The sequence below is a fragment of the Lithobates pipiens genome, unplaced genomic scaffold, assembly GCF_037356315.1.
Source record: "Lithobates pipiens isolate NorthernLeopardFrog02 unplaced genomic scaffold, aLitPip1_a1.2 Scaffold_18, whole genome shotgun sequence".
Classification (NCBI taxonomy): Eukaryota; Metazoa; Chordata; class Amphibia; order Anura; family Ranidae; genus Lithobates; species Lithobates pipiens.
The window spans coordinates 269,348,696-269,367,114 of NW_027507758.1; the positions used below are offsets into that span (position 1 = coordinate 269,348,696).

General features: G+C 43.1%; 1 protein-coding gene across 2 annotated transcripts in view; it reads right to left on the reverse strand.

The window, feature by feature from the left end:
* Positions 1-228: 228 nt before the first annotated feature.
* Positions 229-18,419, reverse strand: part of HEY2 (hes related family bHLH transcription factor with YRPW motif 2) — a 60,904-nt gene continuing 42,713 nt past the window's right edge. For both annotated transcript variants that reach the window (XM_077486945.1, XM_077486944.1), the window contains exon 5: positions 229-3,924. In XM_077486945.1, coding sequence (XP_077343071.1) covers positions 3,251-3,924 — 674 coding nt within the window. In that variant the 3' untranslated portion in view covers positions 229-3,250. The remainder of the gene's footprint in view (positions 3,925-18,419) is intronic.

An 18,419-nucleotide genomic window follows, 5' to 3' on the forward strand; every position in this document is an offset into this window, starting at 1 on the left:
AAAAGCACATTTCCCCATGTTTTGTCCGTTTGAACAAGCTACAAATACAGAAAAAAATAACTGTTGATATGCCTAAAATAGAATACCCTCCTCTTTGACATGACAGCACAGTATGCTTTGAGTTTCTTAGCACATGTATAAGCCCTGCCTACTTCAAACCTAATGGATCTCAAAGAGCACAGACCTCTCCATAATCCCACCTTGTATACAGGCAAAGAGCATAGGAAGTTATAAGCTAACAAGATTTATGCCAAAATCAATGGGTATATTTTGTACTTTAACAAACAGATATCACAATATGGTTTCAATGGTATATTTTGCAGACCAAAGGGGTGCAGATACGAGATCATTGTGAGGGCTTACAAACACTTTTAATAACAATTACAGGTCCTGCCTCAGCCTCAGCCTCTGACTGGACAGTGAAAGGAAAAGCAGCACACCGATGAGCTAATTTCTTTGTCATCCTCCTCCCATCATCCTTGCATCTTAAATGAATACAGAGTTGCCTTAAACTGTTTTATTTATATCTTCCCAGAGTCCAGCTTTAATACTAACTGCTCATCTATCTCTTTTCACATGGGTCCAGCCCCTTAATAAACTTTTTAAACAATGATAATACAACAGGTTTCAGTGCATAAAAAATAAAATGTAAGCTTTAAAAGTAAAAGTCCTCTTGTGCGACTTTTCCCTTTATCTCTGATTTAGTGCTGAAAAAAGACTACACTGCAAATCTGTGATGATGGTATTAATCCTTGTGCCAACATTTTAAGCAATCCCCATGTACATGCAAGTATATAAAACATCATAGGCTGTTTAGCACTATGGCGTTCCAATGTCAAAAGATTCATTCTGGACTGACATTGGTTTACATATGCCATCCTAATCCCTACCTACTTAGTGAGTCAGTGACCAGGAACAAGCATGAGCATGTTAGGTTGACCATTGATATACTAAACTACCATGGAAGGCAGCCCATGAGCAGCTTCCAGAACAAATCAGCAATTTTAACTACCATAATTTTATCCTGATGTCTAACTGGTTTGATTTGACACAGACAATACTGTATTTGTAATACACCATTAATGAATCGCTTTAGCTGACTATTAACTCTGGCCCTAAATCTAGTTTTCATTGTTCCCAGTAGTGACCTCACACTCATTGTTCTCAATTTGTATGGTGCAGGCATGCAAAATACATTTGCTTGTGACTTTATATATGACGTTTCTATGTTAGCATTCAACGCTATGGGTAACACATGATTTACAGTATCTGAAACAAAACATACCTACTTAATCAGTTCTCCTTTTTTATCTATTAACTAAGAGATGCAGTCTGTGACCACAGCATACATAGGTAAAAAGATCCCCTTCAAGCAGGTTATACTGAAAAAAGTCTAAATGATCTAGTTTTGGGACTGCTGAACTTCCTTTATTGCCACTGGTAGCACCCCTGGTCTGGAACTTCATGTCTTAAAGTGAAGGACAGCATGGCCTTAATGGGTTATAGTGTTAACTTTTCTCTCTTTGATCCTTTTCCACCAAGCCTTGGCGTTCCTTTAATAGCATCTATACACCCAAGGGGTTGGCAGGATTGGGTGTCACAGTGGTCACATGATCGGAAGCCAGTCCTGCTGGCTATTGATTGTTGGGGGGGATTGGCGAGAGAGCGGTCTTTAATGGCTTGGTCGTTGTACTGGGAACATGTAGTGAGAGTGCTCTGAGCACAGAAACGGCCACCCACTGACGCATATGTGTGGTGTTTGAGCGTTAAACTCCATCCTCTTGCCACTGCACGTATGTGTTATATGGGCAGGTTAAAGGAAATGTTAAGCTTATTTGAACTCTCAGTAAAAATCATCTGTCTTATGCCCCCTACACACGATCGGATTTTCCAACAGCAACTGTTGGATGCGAGCTTGTTGGTGGAAGGTCAGACTGTGTGTATGCTCCATTGAACATTTATTGTCGGACTTTCCACCAACAAATGTTGGCTAGCAGATTCTCAAGTTTTCCGCCAACAAATGTTTGTTGTCGGATTTTCTGATTGTGTGTACAGACAAAAGTCCACGCATGCTCGGAATCAAGTACGAGCTGGAGATATAACTAGCGTTCGTGATGCAGATATCACATACATCTTGTACGTCACTACAATTGTAATTGTTGGCTAACATTTGTGTGACCGTGTTTATGCAAGACAATTTGGAGCCAACATCCTTTGAACACAAATGCACAGTTTTGTTGTCGGAAAGTCCGATTGTGTGTACGGGGAATAACAGTTTGCTTTCTTTCTAAAGTAGCTATAGCCTTAGCAGAAAAGCCAGTTCCCTGTCAGCAGCTGCAGAGAGGAGCATTGCTCTCTGTGTGGAAGCTATGGTCTCTCTGCAGAGGCTCCAACAAGCAACAGGTCAATAATGGAAGACTCTGTATTTCATGTGAGGCAAATTAACTTTCAATGTGCTGAAGTGTAGGAGACCTCTATTTAATTGTGACACACACTATATGGTACACAAGTTTGGTTTCAGTATAATCAGCCTTCTGAAGGCTAGAATAAAAAGCCATATTAGAACCAAGTGACAGCCAATGAATGATCACTTGTTTTTTTTAATTCCGCCCTTTGATAGATCGCTTAAATATAACAGATCAGCAATCGATCCGGGTGTACATGTTTGTCAAAGACTGAAGTACTTGCTTTAAATAAAAGAGAAGTGATTAAATAGTGACTGAATAAATATCTGGAACTCGTGCCACTTAATTTGCTGTCAATGGCAAAGAGCCAAATGGCCAGTTATATCCCCTTGACACTTCTACCGGGCTCATTTTTGAAAATAGCATCAAAAACAGATGGTAACAACAGCAACCAATCAGGTTTCTTCTTTTCCTCTCAATCCCACACCAATAAATTGAAAAAAGAAATATGATTTGTTACTTTAACATTATTTTTGCTGTATTTTTTTTCTCCTGTTTTTGGCAAATACTCGATGGTTGGTAACATTGATCAGCCAATCCCATGTTATGCAAGTGGAAAATGAAACAGAGATCAGACTTGGGCTAAGAATTCCATAAATTCACCTTAGATGTTACGATACATTTGATATTTACCTTCTAGAAGCAACATATAAAATTAGATTATGCATTTTTCTAAGTCCACAGGTCATCTGTATACTTCAGACATAATATTTTATTGTAACCAAGGAAATTGTTCCTGCACATGATAGTTCATCATTTAAACCAGTCTTTTGAATAGCAGCTTGTTAAAATGCCCCTACTTCAGTCCCCCATGGTCGATATGGCTTATTATTCGTGCTGGCACTAGCTTGTCGTGGGCTGGACACGGAAGACAAGGGTGAAGAAATGGCTGTTGCAGAAGCTGCCATAGCTGCCGCTGCCCCCGGTGGAAGTATTGGGAAAGCTCCGGCAAATGACAAAGGGAAGCCCTGTGCCGCAGCTGCAGCTGCAGCATGTACTGTAGCTGAAAGTGACAACAAGGAGGTAGAAAGAGGCGGAACACTGGAAGCAACACTACCAATTGAAGGCACTCTAAGAGCAGCATCTGCATGAGCAAATGTGGCTGTGAGAAGAGCAGAGCCATGTTGTGGTGGCATCTCTGTAGCTGTGGAAAGTCTGCAAGGAATACTATCAGAGGAAGAGAGTCCATTTTGTTGCAACAAAGCTGCAGGAAGTTGATGGAAAGCTGTTGCCCAATGGTGAGGATGCAGGGAGTGCTGGTGTTGGGTCATTGATGATGTCATAGCTACTGCTTCCCTTTGTGAGGCACAGGTACTAAGATGGGAAACAAGTCTCACTCGAAGGGGATCAGAGGTGTCCATGCCTTCAACAGAGCTGAGATATCTTGCAACTTCTGTTAAACACTCTCGAAAACCAATGCTCATGAAGTCCATAGCCAGGGCATGGGCATCAAAGTAACCTTCAAACAAAAGGCAGATAAAATTATTATTTATAACAGTTTCAACGCAATGCTCATTCAATTCACAATCTTTTCCTTTAAAATAAACAAAACATACAGATATATAGAACAAAGACTAAACATGTTAAAATGCATTTCATGGTAAAAAAAAAAAAAAAAAAAAGGAAAGAAGAAAAACATATTGGGTATTTGAGTATTTGAGCTGAATATGCATTGCCCAAAGATGGGCTTTAGATAGCCCCTCACTCTTTTACCAGGTGCATATCAGGGTGGATTTGATTTAAATAAACTTGATTTAAATCCAAATTATTAAAGAGCAACTGTCATCTCTGTCTTGCAGCAGCTCCATCTCTGACCCGCTGTTGACTCACCGACAGTCTCATCCACTTTAATGGAACGGCTGGTGATGCGGCAGTGACACAACAAGGCGAGGGACGTGGTGGCAGCAGGTGAGTGGATGCCCACTAACAGGTGCTGCCAAGAGGGATCTGAAATGACAGGTGCTCTTTAAATGTAAGGACTTATTCTTGCTGGTAGTTAGAATCTTTAATATTTGCAAACAAAATGAAGGTTTCCTCTTTAGAATAATAAGCTGTCGGGTTAATAAAACAATGATATAAGAAAAAATTCATTCATACAGTTTGTAGTGTCCATAGATTTGCATAACAATAGGATAAAGGAGAGACTGTGGCTCAAATTCTTGCTTTGTGCACTGGTGCGCAGTCATGTTGGAACAGGAAGGGGTCATCCCCAAACTGTTCCCACAAAGTTGGATGCATGTCTTGGTATGCTGACGCCTTAAAAGTTTCCTCCACTGGAACTAAGGGGCCAAGCCCAACCCCTGAAAAACAACCCCATGCCATAATCCCCCTCCACCAAATGATTGGGACCAGTGCACAAAGCAAGGTCCATAAAGACATGGATGAGCGAGTTTGGGGTGGAGGAACTTGATTGGCCTCCACAGAGTCCTGACCTCAACCTGATAGAACACCTTTGGGGTGAATTAGAGCGGAGACTGTGAGCCAGGCATCTAGCAAAATAAATTGTTTTTTAAATGCAGTGGTATAAATACTTGAAGTTGAAAAAGCTTTTATTAAAATGTTCCCTCCCGCTTCCTCCTGCCTAATCTACATAAAAAACTTCCGTACCCCTATGTATTTTTATTCTGTTCCAGTCATGTGATCCTGCAGCTACAGTTCAATGACTGTGAATTCCGGGATTTGCAACATCAGCCATAGGCTACCATGACCCAGTTGTTGTCAGTGCTCCCTCCTTTTCTCTGCAGCATCCGCTCACTGACACAAGGAAGCTGAAGCTTGCAGATCATGTGACGTGACTGGACCAGATTAAAAATTGGTAAATATATATTTTTTAGGCAGGTCAGACAGGATAGGTAGGAGGAGAGGGGAGGAGGCATTTTTGAGAAAAGATAATACTAGCCTTTTCTTTCATTTTAAATGTGTCTTGGTATCGATGTCTGGTAATCGACTGTACAGTCCAGGAAGGGGTTAACCAGCACTGAGAGCCAATCAGGCTCTCCTGCAGTGCACATGTGTTGTAACTGTAAACCCGTCGAAGAGGAAGGCGAGCAGGTGGTGGTGGACACAGTCACCAAGGGATCTCTGTGCAAAAACAATTTTTGGCCTCCCCATTTAACTACTGGCAAAGTAAAATGACTAATTCACTGTTTATTGATTGACAGCCAAGCAGAATTGAGCAGTGTCCAAGTCTCTTTGACAATGGGAGAGACCCCAGCACCCATCTGACCCATATCTATTATGAATCGGCCCTAAATTCCACAGGGCCCATGTGAAAATTCTGAGTCTGCTCTGATGACATGTCCACTCCTGTTGGGTACATAATATTCAGGTGATGGAAACCTTACATAATAAAAAACCTCTTACCAGTGGCAGTGCGTCCATAAGGGAGCATGAGCGCCACTCCCTCTCTCCTGCCACCCCCTCTAGCACGAATAGACAGATTCATGCATTGCATGAATTTATCTATGGTCACCCCCCTAGTCAGGCACCGGGCCCCTTTTCAGGAATGGAAATAAAAAATAGTGTAGCGCTTCTAAAGTGAACATATGTTGAAAGAATGATCATATAACAAAGATCATATAGATGTGTAGATTAGCAAAATAAAGTCCAAGTAATGGGTGTAAGCTTCCGTGGAAGGGCCGGCACAATGGTGATCAGACCGTATCAAAATGCGAGGCAAATCCCATTAAACGGATATGTCCATATACAACAGCTTGTCTGGAAACATTAGGAAAGAATAGATGGATACTTCTTACCAGATCTGTTGGACTCACACAGTCATATGACGGTTGAGTCAATAAGGCTTGAGGTCACAATCTGGGACCGAGGGGTGGATCGAAGGAGGTTCGTCAGCCTGGTGGGGAAACTCCAAGAGACCGTATGTCCAATGATGAATCTCACCGATGGAACTTCAGAATGGTTAGGAAATCCAACTCGGATATAGCCCACTGCACTCCGATACTCCGAATACCCCAAAATGAGGGGGAAGATGTTTAAAGGGTTTGGACCAAAAAAGGAAAAAGAAAGAAAAAGCTCCACATGGTGCGGGTCAGGCGATAAAAAATGATAATTTATTAAAAGTCAAAAGGGTAACAGATGACTTGGTGATCACAAAGCAATAAGGTAAAAGTAAAAGTAAAAGCAATGTGGGGTGCCAACAGCTAGCCCGACGCGTTTCGACACATATGTCTTCGACACATATGTCCCCTGTCGAAGACATATGTGTCGAAACGCGTCGGGCTAGCTGTTGGCACCCCACATTGCTTTTACTTTTACTTTTACCTTATTGCTTTGTGATCACCAAGTCATCTGTTACCCTTTTGACTTTTAATAAATTATCATTTTTTATCGCCTGACCCGCACCATGTGGAGCTTTTTCTTTCTTTTTCCTTTTTTGGTCCAAACCCTTTAAACATCTTCCCCCTCATTTTGGGGTATTCGGAGTATCGGAGTGCAGTGGGCTATATCCGAGTTGGATTTCCTAACCATTCTGAAGTTCCATCGGTGAGATTCATCATTGGACATACGGTCTCTTGGAGTTTCCCCACCAGGCTGACGAACCTCCTTCGATCCACCCCTCGGTCCCAGATTGTGACCTCAAGCCTTATTGACTCAACCGTCATATGACTGTGTGAGTCCAACAGATCTGGTAAGAAGTATCCATCTATTCTTTCCTAATGTTTCCAGACAAGCTGTTGTATATGGACATATCCGTTTAATGGGATTTGCCTCGCATTTTGATACGGTCTGATCACCATTGTGCCGGCCCTTCCACGGAAGCTTACACCCATTACTTGGACTTTATTTTGCTAATCTACACATCTATATGATCTTTGTTATATGATCATTCTTTCAACATATGTTCACTTTAGAAGCGCTACACTATTTTTTATTTCTGTTTGTTGAACTTTGTTTGTTTGAGTGTTGGCTGCTGTGCTCCTTTATGTATATTTGATTTTAGCGCAGTGCTTTCCCCTATCTCCCCTTTTCAGGAATTACAGCGGCAGGGGGGGGGGGGGGGGGTTTGAAGCACCTGATTAGAAAAAAAGGTGACCTGTGACTGCCATGCTGGGAGCTCGCAGGTCACTCAGCTGTGTTAGAAAATAGAAAAGCGAATGAATATTCACTTCCCTACCACTAAACCACCTCTCTGCCAATCAGGTGCTCGGATCTGTTACCCATCATCTGGCTGAAACAACAGGCGCAGTGATTGGACACCTATCAGGTGTCCAATCGTAGCAAGCAGAGGACAGGAAGAGAGGATGGGAGAAAACATTGAAGAGCATCGAGGAGCTGTCCCACTGAGACAGGGTAAGTGCAGACGGCGGGCGAGTGGCACACTGGCAGCATTTGATATGGCACAGTGGGAGCATTTGATATGGCACAGTGGGAGCATTTGATGAGGCACAGTGGGAGCATTTGATGGCACAGTGGGAGCATTTGATATGGCACAGTGGCTGCGTTTGATGGGCACAGCAGTGGCAATTGATGGGCACAGTGGCTGTGTTTAATGGTACAGTAGCTGCATTTGATGGCACAGTGACAGAAATTGATGGGCACAGTGGCTGCGTTTGATGGCACAGTGGCTGTGTTTGATAGTACAGTGGTGGCAATTGATGGACACAGTGGCTGCATTTGATGGCACAGTGACAGAAATTGATGGGCACAGTGGCTGCGTTTGATGGCACAGTGGCTGTGTTTGATAGTACAGTGGTGGCAATTGATGGACACAGTGGCTGCATTTGATGGCACAGTGACAGAAATTGATGGGCACAGTGGCTGCATTTGATGGCACAGTGACAGAAATTGATGGGCATAGTGGCTGCGTTTGATGGCAAAGTGGCTGTGTTTGATAGTACAGTGGCTGCGTTTAATGGTACAGTAGCTGCGTTTGATGGCACAGTACCAGAAATTGATGGGCACAGTGGCTGCGTTTGATGGTACAGTAGCTGTGTTTGATGGCACAGTGACAGCAATTGATGGGCACAGTGGCTGCATTTATTAGTACAATAGCTGCATTTGATAGCACAGCGACAGGAATTGATGTGCACAGTGGGTGCGTTTGATGGTACATTGGCAGCAATTGATGGGCACAGTGGCTGCGTTTGATGGTACATTGGTGGCAATTGATGGGCACAGTGGCTGCATTTGATGGCACAGTGGCTAAGATTGATGGTACAGTGAGGTTGCAGAATTTTTCAGTTTATTTGTGCCCCCCCCCCCAAAGATTTTGAGCACCAAAGCACCAGCCGCCACTGCCTCTTACATGGTTAAATAGTAACATACACTTTTGTATTTCTTACAACTTAATTAGTAATGTAACAAACACAGCAAAGTATGAGCAGAAAATGCAATTATCAACTCAGTCTACTTGTAAAGCGTGTCCACTGTTATGATGTAAGGGAAAGAGAGGAGACACAGTGAGCTACGGGACAGTGTTGTGGTATTTCAGCGTCTGTCAGGGAGTCTGGTAATGTAATACGCCACAGCGCTTGAAATTAAATAATATAGTCGAGAAAAATTAAGAACATCAGTTTCCCAAACATGAAAAATGTATGGTGGTGCCTCTCATCTTGTATTGTGGGGTAGGGACATTCCAGAGACACTTTCCCATGGTAATGCTGATCCGCAGTGTCCCTCCCTGCCTTGCACACAAACATACGCACACACATAAAGATTAAAGGCTCCTCTGAAGTGATCCCCTCTCTTCTTTCTCTGCTAGACCGACATTTACTCCATTTCTAAGCCCTGACGGTTTGAGAGACTTTTATGTATGATCTGTTCGGTGCTACAGACATGTACGACATGTTTTGTCACTTAGCTGTAAACGAAGAACATATTTCTCTGGCATTCCTTCATCAGCAAAGTTTAATGGAAAAAATGCCAGTGCAATAGACATGTACACACACGTGCAATTTTTTCCTGCTTGTGCTACCCACCTTCATGTTTAGAATCTGGTGGCTGTGAATTACAAGTAAATTAACTTTAGTTTATTTTAATGAAGCAGTTGTGGAAGAAAGTAACGTGTTTCTATTTCTTCCACTATACATTACATATGAACCTTCAGTAACAATATTCATGTGCAGAGTTGGTATGGTTGGTTGATTTAAGACAATATTGCATTTCAGAAATATGAGACATTTATTCTTGAAGAGCAATTTTTCAGATATATCTTTTTTAACCTTTGAGTACCAGATGGTTACCCAACATTCTGCAGGGTTTACAATGTAGGAATAAAGTTATTATGGATACACAAAATTGTGCTATATAATATACCTGCAAAATATACAGTCCTCTTACCTATAATATGAGGTGTAATATTCCTATAGCAGCCTTTCTCAGACTTTTTAACACAAAAAAACCCTTGAAATAACTTTCTGGTCCCAGGGAACCCCTGATAATAATTAATATATCTACAGTTCATGGTATGTTATTGCGATGGCCAGCGGGAAGAATGCTCATTACATTTGTGGTCATTAGGAAGAATTCCCCCCTTAGGCCCTTTTCACACATGCTTCATTTCATCGGTTCAGTCACGTCAAAGCGGATGAAGTATTCATCAGTTTTTTCATCCGTTTTTTTTACATACACTACCAATGACAAAACGGATGAAAAACAGACCGTTTGTCCGTTTACATCCATTTATAGCCTGATCCGTTATTTTCACACATGCTTCATTTCATCAGTTCAGTCCCGTCAAAACGGATGAAGTATTCATCCATTTTTCATCCGTTTTTTCATTGGTAGTGTATGTAAAAAAAACGGATGAAAAACCGATGAATACTTCATCCGTTTTGACGTGACTGAACCGGTCGTCCATTTATATCTGTTTATCGTCTGATCTGTCATTTTAACAGAGGGAAAAATAGGGCTTTCGTCTGTTGAAAAAACGGAATGTTGACAGAAGCCGAAGAAACCGGAAGAAAATAGATGATCATCCATTGCCATCCATTTTTCCAGGAATGATTATTATTATTATATAGGATTTATATAGCGCTGACAGTTTACGCAGAGCTTTACAACATTAGGGCAGACAGTACAATTACAATACAATTCAATACGGGGGGGAATCAGAGGGCCCTGCTCGTTAGAGCTTACAATCTAGGAATACATTGATGTCCGTTTTTCATCCGTCAACGGATAGATGAACAAATGAACAAACGGCTGCATGTGTGAAAGGGGCCTTATTGATAGGTAAAGGGATCATTGGTGTTATCGATTATATATGTGAGAGGCAGAAACTAGCCATTAGTTAAATAACCTCTGCCAACCTCTGGAGGAACCCTAGAGTTCTAAAGAACCCTGGTTTAGAAAGACTAGCTAAACATATACCGTATTTATCGGCGTATAACACACACTTTTTTCCCCTTAAAAGCAGGAGAAAATCGTGGGTGCGTGTTATACGCCGATCCCCCGAAATTCTGAGCCTCTGGGCGGCTTTCAGCTGCCTTCGGCTCTTCAAGGCGGCTTTCGGCCACCTTCGGCCATTATCGGCGGCTTTCGGCCATTCTCGGCAGCTTTCATCCGCCTTCCGCCATTCTCTGCAGCTTTCGCCCGCCTTCGGCTCTTCTCGGCAGCTTTCGGCCGCCTTCGGCCGTTCTCGCCAGCTTTCGGCCTCCTTTGGCTCTTTTCGGCGGCTTTCGGCCACCTTCGGCTGTTCTCGGCGGCCGAAAGCTGCCAAGAATGGGCGAAAGCTGGCGAGAAGAGCCGAAGGCGCCGGAGGCATGCCGAGAACTACCGCACGCCTACAAAGATACACATCTGGCTCTGTATCTCGGCGGCGGCATTTAAAAAATAGCAAATAAAATAGACAAGGCTGCAATGGTGGACAAGGCTGCATAAGGCTGCAATGGTGGACAAGGCTGCAATGGTGGACAAGGCTGCATAAGGCTGCAGTGGTGGACAAGGCTGCAATGGTGGACAAGGCTGCATAAGGCTGCAATGGTGGACAAGGCTGCAGATGACACCGATGGGCATATAAATTTAAGTTTTTTTTTCCCCCTTAACCACTTTCAGACCGGACCATTTTGCTGGTAAATGACCAGAGGTCTTTTTACACTTTGGCACTGCGCTGCTTTAACTGGTAATTGCGCGGTCATGCAATGTTGTACCCAAACAAAATTTGCGTCCTTTTCTTCCCACAAATAGAGCTTTCTTTTGATGGTATTTGATTGCCTCTGCGATTTTTATTTTTTGCGATATAAACGTAAAAAGACCGCAAATTTTGAAAAAAAATGATATTTTCTACTTTTTGTTATTAGAAAAATCCAATAAACTCAATTTTAGTCATACATTTAGGCCAAAATGTATTCAGCCACATGTCTTTGGTAAAAAAAAAGTCAATAATTGTATATTTATTGGTTTGCGCAAAAGTTGTCACATCTACAAACTAAGGTACGTTTTCTGCAATTTACGCAGCTTTTAGTTTACGACTGCCTATCTCATTTCTTGAGGTGCTAAAATGGCAGGGCAGTACAAAACCCCCCCAAATGACCCCATTTTGGAAAGTAGACCCCCTAAGGAAATTGATAAGAGGCATGTTGAGCCCATTGAATATTTTATTTTTTTGCCTCAAGCGATTGAATAATGACAAAAAAAAAATTTTTTTTTTTTTTTTACACAAAGTTGTCACTAAATGATATATTGCTCACACATGCTATGGGCGTATGTGAAATAACACCCCAAAATAAATTCTGCTGCTTCTCCTGAGTACGGGGATACCACATATGTGGGACTTTTTGGGAGCCTAGCCGCGTACGGGGCCCCGAAAACCAAGCACCGCCTTCAGGCTTTCTAAGGGCGTAAATTTTTGAGTTCACTTCTCACTACCTATTACAGTTTTGAAGGCCATAAAATGCCAAGATGGCACAAAACCCCCACAAATGACCCCATTTTAGAAAGTAGACACCCCAAGCTATTTGCTGAGAGGCATGTTGAGTTCATGGAATATTTTATATTTTGCCACAAGTTGCGGGAAAATTACAAACTTTTTTTTTTTTTTTTTTTTCACAAAGTTGTCACTAAATGATATATTGCTCACACATGCCATGGGCATATGTGAAATGACACCCCAAAATAAATTCTGCTGCTTCTCCTGAGTACGGGGATACCACATATGTGGGACTTTTTGGGAGCCTAGCCGCGTACGGGGCCCCGAAAACCAAGCACCGCCTTCAGGCTTTCTAAGGGCGTACATTTTTGAGTTCACTTCTCACTACCTATTACAGTTTTGAAGGCCATAAAATGCCAAGATGGCACAAAACCCCCACAAATGACCCCATTTTAGAAAGTAGACACCCCAAGCTATTTGCTGAGAGGCATGTTGAGTCCATGGAATATTTTATATTTTGCCACAAGTTGCGGGAAAATTACAAACTTTTTTTTTTTTTTTTTTTTTTTCACAAAGTTGTCACTAAATGATATATTGCTCACGCATGCCATGGGCATATGTGAAATGACACCCCAAAATAAATTCTGCTGCTTCTCCTGAGTACGGGGATACCACATATGTGGGACTTTTTGGGAGCCTAGCCGCGTACGGGGCCCCGAAAACCAAGCACCGCCTTCAGGCTTTCTAAGGGCGTTACAGTTTTGAAGGCCATAAAATGCCAAGATGGCACAAACCCCCCCCCAAATGACCCCATTTTGGAAAGTAGACACCCCTAAATTTAGGGGTACACTAGTGAGACTAGGTAATAAATGGCGGGTGCCCTGAAACTATAAAAAAATAACTAACCAACCAGCGTCACCTGTAACAGTTATATGGTGATCACTGGTGAAAGGGTTAACTAGGGGGCAATCAGGGGGCTTTATGCGGTAGTATATGGGGGTCCCTGGCGCTATAAAAAGCTGCGGCGAACCTAAATACCTACCTGCCTAACTAGCGTCACCTGTGACACTAATACAGCGATCAGAAAAACGATCGCTTATTAGGCTGGGTTCACACTGGAGCGATGCGGGAACGCCACGAATGCGCGGCGGGTTCCCGCATCGCATGCCTCCCGGCGGCAGTTCACACTGCCCTATGCGAACTGCTGGGAGTGTCAGTGAAATGTTACTGACACCCCCAGATCAGTTCGCATATCGCAGTGCGATCTGCAAACTCGGATCGCATGGTGTGAACACCCATGCGATCCGATTCTGCTGCGGGCCAAAAAAAGGGTCCCGTGCGAATTTGCGGCGGGTGCGGCGGGTGTGGCGGGTGCGGCGAATGGCTGAACTCGAATCGCACAGAGATCGGATGTGATTTGCACTGCAGTGCGGTGCGAATCACATCCGTTCTCATAAACCGCTGCAATGTGAACCCAGCCTTAGTGACACTGGCGACGGGGGGTGATCACGGGGTTAAACCTTTATTGGGGGGGTTAGGGGGGTACCTTAGAACTAAAGGGGGCTAACCCTAACTGCCCTAACAGTTATTAGTCACAAATGACACCCGCCGGGTGATCAGGGGGTTAAACCTTTATTAGGTAATAAATGGCGGGTGCCCTGAAACTATAAAAAATAACTAACCAACCAGCGTCACCTGTAACAGTTATATGGTGATCACTGGTGAAAGGGTTAACTAGGGGGCAATCAGGGGGCTTTATGCGGTAGTATATGGGGGTCCCCGGCGCTATAAAAAGCTGCGGCGAACCTAAATACCTACCTGCCTAACTAGCGTCACCTGTGACACTAATACGGCGATCAGAAAAATGATCGCTTATTAGGCTGGGTTCACACTGGAGCGATGCGGAAACGCCGCAAATCCGCGGCGGGTTCCCGCATCGCATGCCTCCCGGCGGCAGTTCACACTGCCCTATGCGAACTGCTGGGAGTGTCAGTGAAATGTTACTGACACCCCCAGATCAGTTCGCATATCGCAGTGCGATCTGCAAACTCGGATCGCATGGTGTGAACACCCATGCGATCCGATTCTGCTGCGAGCCAAAAAAAGGGTCCCGTGCGAATTTGCGGTGGGTGCGGCGGGTGTGGCGGGTGCGGCGGGTGCGGCGAATGGCTGAACTCGAATCGCACAGAGATCGGATGTGATTTGCACTGCAGTGCGGTGCGAATCACATTCGTTCTCATAAACCGCTGCAATGTGAACCCAGCCTTAGTGACACTGGCGACGGGGGGTGATCACGGGGTTAAACCTTTATTGGGGGGGTTAGGGGGGTACATTAGAACTAAAGGGGGCTAACTCTAACTGCCCTAACAGTTATTACAGTCACAAATGACACCAATGCAAAAAAAAAAAAAAAAAAAAAAAAAAAATGACATTGGTGTCACTGTGACTGGGGGGCAGGGGTAATTGGGGGGGTGATCGGGGGGTAAAGGGGGGGTGTGAGTGTGCCTGGCATGTTCTACTGTGTGTGTAGAGTGTTGGTGCAACTCACCGATCCGCTCTCCTCCGTGTCGGAACGAAAAATACCGACACGGAGGAGAGAATACATCACTTCCTCTCCTGTGTTTACATTACAGGAGAGGAAGTGATGTCACGGGGGATTCCTATTCGTCGGGAGCGATCGCGAGGGGGTGGCCATGAACGAATGGCCGTCCCCTCGTCCGGGATCGCTCCCGCACGAATACCGACCGCCGCAGGCACCGGGCGGGGGCCCGATCGGGCCCCCGACCCGCGGGAGGCAAGGGACGTACATGTACGCCAATATGCCTGCCCGTGCCATGCTATCGACGTACATCGTCGTGCGGCGGTCGGCAACTGGTTAAACTTCCCTCCTAAAAGTTTTTTTCCTTAAAATTCCCTCCTAAACTTGGGGTGCGTTTTATACGCCGATAAATACGGTATCTAAAGCCAAAACTTTTTTGTTTTGGATAGAGCAGGGAATGGTTAAAACCTCTGTCAAGTTTTCTTTCATTTCATCTGTTTCCCACTAGTAAGATTTGTCTTTACCTTCTGTCTCAGACATGCAAGAACAAGTGAGAGGAAATCTCTTCAACATCAGGAAAAACCTTTAAGAGAGTTGTCACTAGAACAAGTGTCGCCATTGGATGATTTCTCCTCTGTTCTGGCTCTACTGACATCTCAAAACTGTACATTTTCTCCCTAAAGCTGGCCATGGAAGGATCTAATCTTGGGCAGTTCAGCAGGGAATGGGATTTTATCCATCTGAGGGCATTTTGGTTGTAACCAAGTGGATTAAGTGGATTAATCGATCAACATGAGTACCACCAGCCTGCCAGATCTTTTACAGGCAATTACTGCCAGTGGCTATAGCCTCTAGCTGTAAAATCATTGTGTTCTGCCAGTCGGAAGGGTTCCCAGTTGGCAGAAGACAATACTGCTGCGGGAGGGATACCCACATCAACTCATCATTAAGGGATTTTCTTTCCTTCCAGCTGTGCAAGGGTTGGAAGGAAAGGAGATTTAATCATCTCTGCTTAGTTCAGACAAAGATGACAATGCAAACCTAACAGAGGTTCTAACCTTTTCAAATCCACCCAAAACAAATGTGGCAAAATTATTTTAAGTGTGAAAACAATTTGGGCTATACCCTGGTGTAATGTAACATAGATTGATAGTGAGCTGTTAGACTGTATCTGATATGTAACTGTAGTTTTGCTAATCTTCTTCTCTTGAGGTTCTTTATGTATGCTCTTTTTTGACACCTGGATTGTGGTATGTGAGATTATCTATTGTTTAGCTTGGAGACGATGTTCTGGTATTGTGTATGAATGTTGTCTGTTAAACTAAATAAAGTTTATTGTTCAAAAATATGTGAAAACTATTACGTTTAATTACTCTAACATTCACTGGAATGGGTAACAGTGTGAAAAGCCCATATTATGCTATTGGAATGTTCAGTGAGCTGTAAAGACTTAGGCCCCTATATTTCATGCTTTTACTTAGCCTCAGTCTGGATGATGTTGCCTTTATGACAGAAGGGACTCTCTTTACTACGATAAACTATATTTAAAATAACTAGGCAAAGGATGCCGAAAGACCACTTTTATTAAAGACATTAACAGCATGGTCAAAATATAATTTAATACAATTAAAAGGTTTAGCTACGATATGTCCGATTGCTCCAGTAGGTGTATTTGAAGGAAATACACAATCTTCACTCTCTGCTGTAGTTAACCAAAATGCTTAGTTGTAGGATCACCGTACACTTTGGACACACACATAAGCAAACAAATTGAACCGGATCTGGTCATTTAACATTAATAAAGAAAGTTAGGTGATTTGTGGTATCACAGGAACCTGTTAATGTGGTTGCCAGGTCAGTGCACAAACAAATCATTAATCATAAATGTTTATTCCCACTGACGGTTCCTAACTGATAAAAAATATTACATTGGATTTGTTGTAGTGCGATGCTGTATGTTATACATTGTCACTTTTTCTTTCATGCCTTTTTACAAGGACTCTACCAGTAATTTTAACAATCCATTGGCTATTAGTGCTGATAAAATCCTGCTGGTCTATAGACCTCCAAGGTGACTGTTCATGGATGCATGATCTGACTGCCCTCAGGACAAGACATCTGTAGAATGCTGTAGAGTGTTCCGTATATTTGTATAGTCGCGTCTTTGAACCTTACAAATGCATGTCAATGGAAAGGTGAAGAGTGGTGGGGAACCAGAAGCAAATGACCTGCCGATCAAGGGAACAATAGATACCAGGACATACAATGCTGTGAAAAAGTATTTGCCCCCCTTCAGATTTTTTTATTTTTTTTGCATATTTGTCACACTTAAGACTTATTACACAAAGATAAGCAGAGTAACTACAAAATGCAGTTTTTAAATGAAGGTTTCATTTATTAAGGCAAAAAAGCTGTCCAAACCTGCCTGACTTTATGTGAAAAGGTAATTGCCCCCTAAACCTAATAACTGGTTGTGCCACCCTTGGCAACAACAACTGCAATCAAGCATTTGTGATAACTGGCAATGAGTCTTTCACATTGCTGTGGGGCAATTTTGGCCCACTCTTTGCAGAATTTTTTAATTCAGCCATATTGGAGGGTTTTCCAGCATGAACAGCCTGTGTAAGGTCATGATACAGCATGTCAATTGGATTTAAGCCTGGGCTTTAATTAGGCCACTCCAAAACCTACATTTTGCTTTGTTTGAACCATTTGGAGGTGGACTTTCTGTTGTGTTTCGGATCATTGTCCTGCTGCATAACCCAAGTGCACGTGACCTTGAGGTCACAAACTGATGGCTGGACATTTTCCTTTAGGATTTTCTGGTAGAGCTCAGAATTTATGGTTCCATCAATTATGGTAAATCGTCCAGGTCCTGAAGCTGCAAAGAAGCCCCAGACCATCACGCTACCACCACCATGCCTGACTGTTGGTGTGATTTTCTTGTTATGATAAGCTGTATTCGTTTTATGCCAGATGTAACGGAACGCACACCTTCCAAAAAGTTACATTTTTTGTCTCATCAGTCCACAGAATATTTGCCTAAAAGTCTTGGGGACAATCAAGATGTTTTTTTTGGTAAATGTGAGATGAGCTTTTGTGTTCTTTTTGGTCAGCAATGGCTTTGGACTTGGAACTCTCCCATGGATGCCATTTTTGCCCAGTCTCTCTCTTATTGTTGAATCATGAACACTGATCTTACCTGAGGCAAGTGAGGCCTGCAGTTCTTTAGATGTTGTTCTGGGTTCTTTTATGACCTCCTGGAGTCGTCATCATGCTCTTGGAGTCATTTTTGTAGCCACTCCTGGGAAGGTTCACCACTGTTCCAAGTTATCTCCATTTGTGGATAATGGCTCTCCCGTGGTTCACTGGAGTTCCAATGCCTTAGAAATGGATTTGAAACCCTTCCTAGACCGATACATGTACATTACTTTGTTTCTAATCTGTTCTCGATTTTTTTTTAATTAGATTGTGGCATGATGTGTGGCTTTTTGTGATCTGTTAGCGTGCTTCATTTTGTCAGACAGCTTCTATTTATGTGATTTCTTTGATTCAACAGGTCTGGCAGTAATCAGGCCTGGGTGTG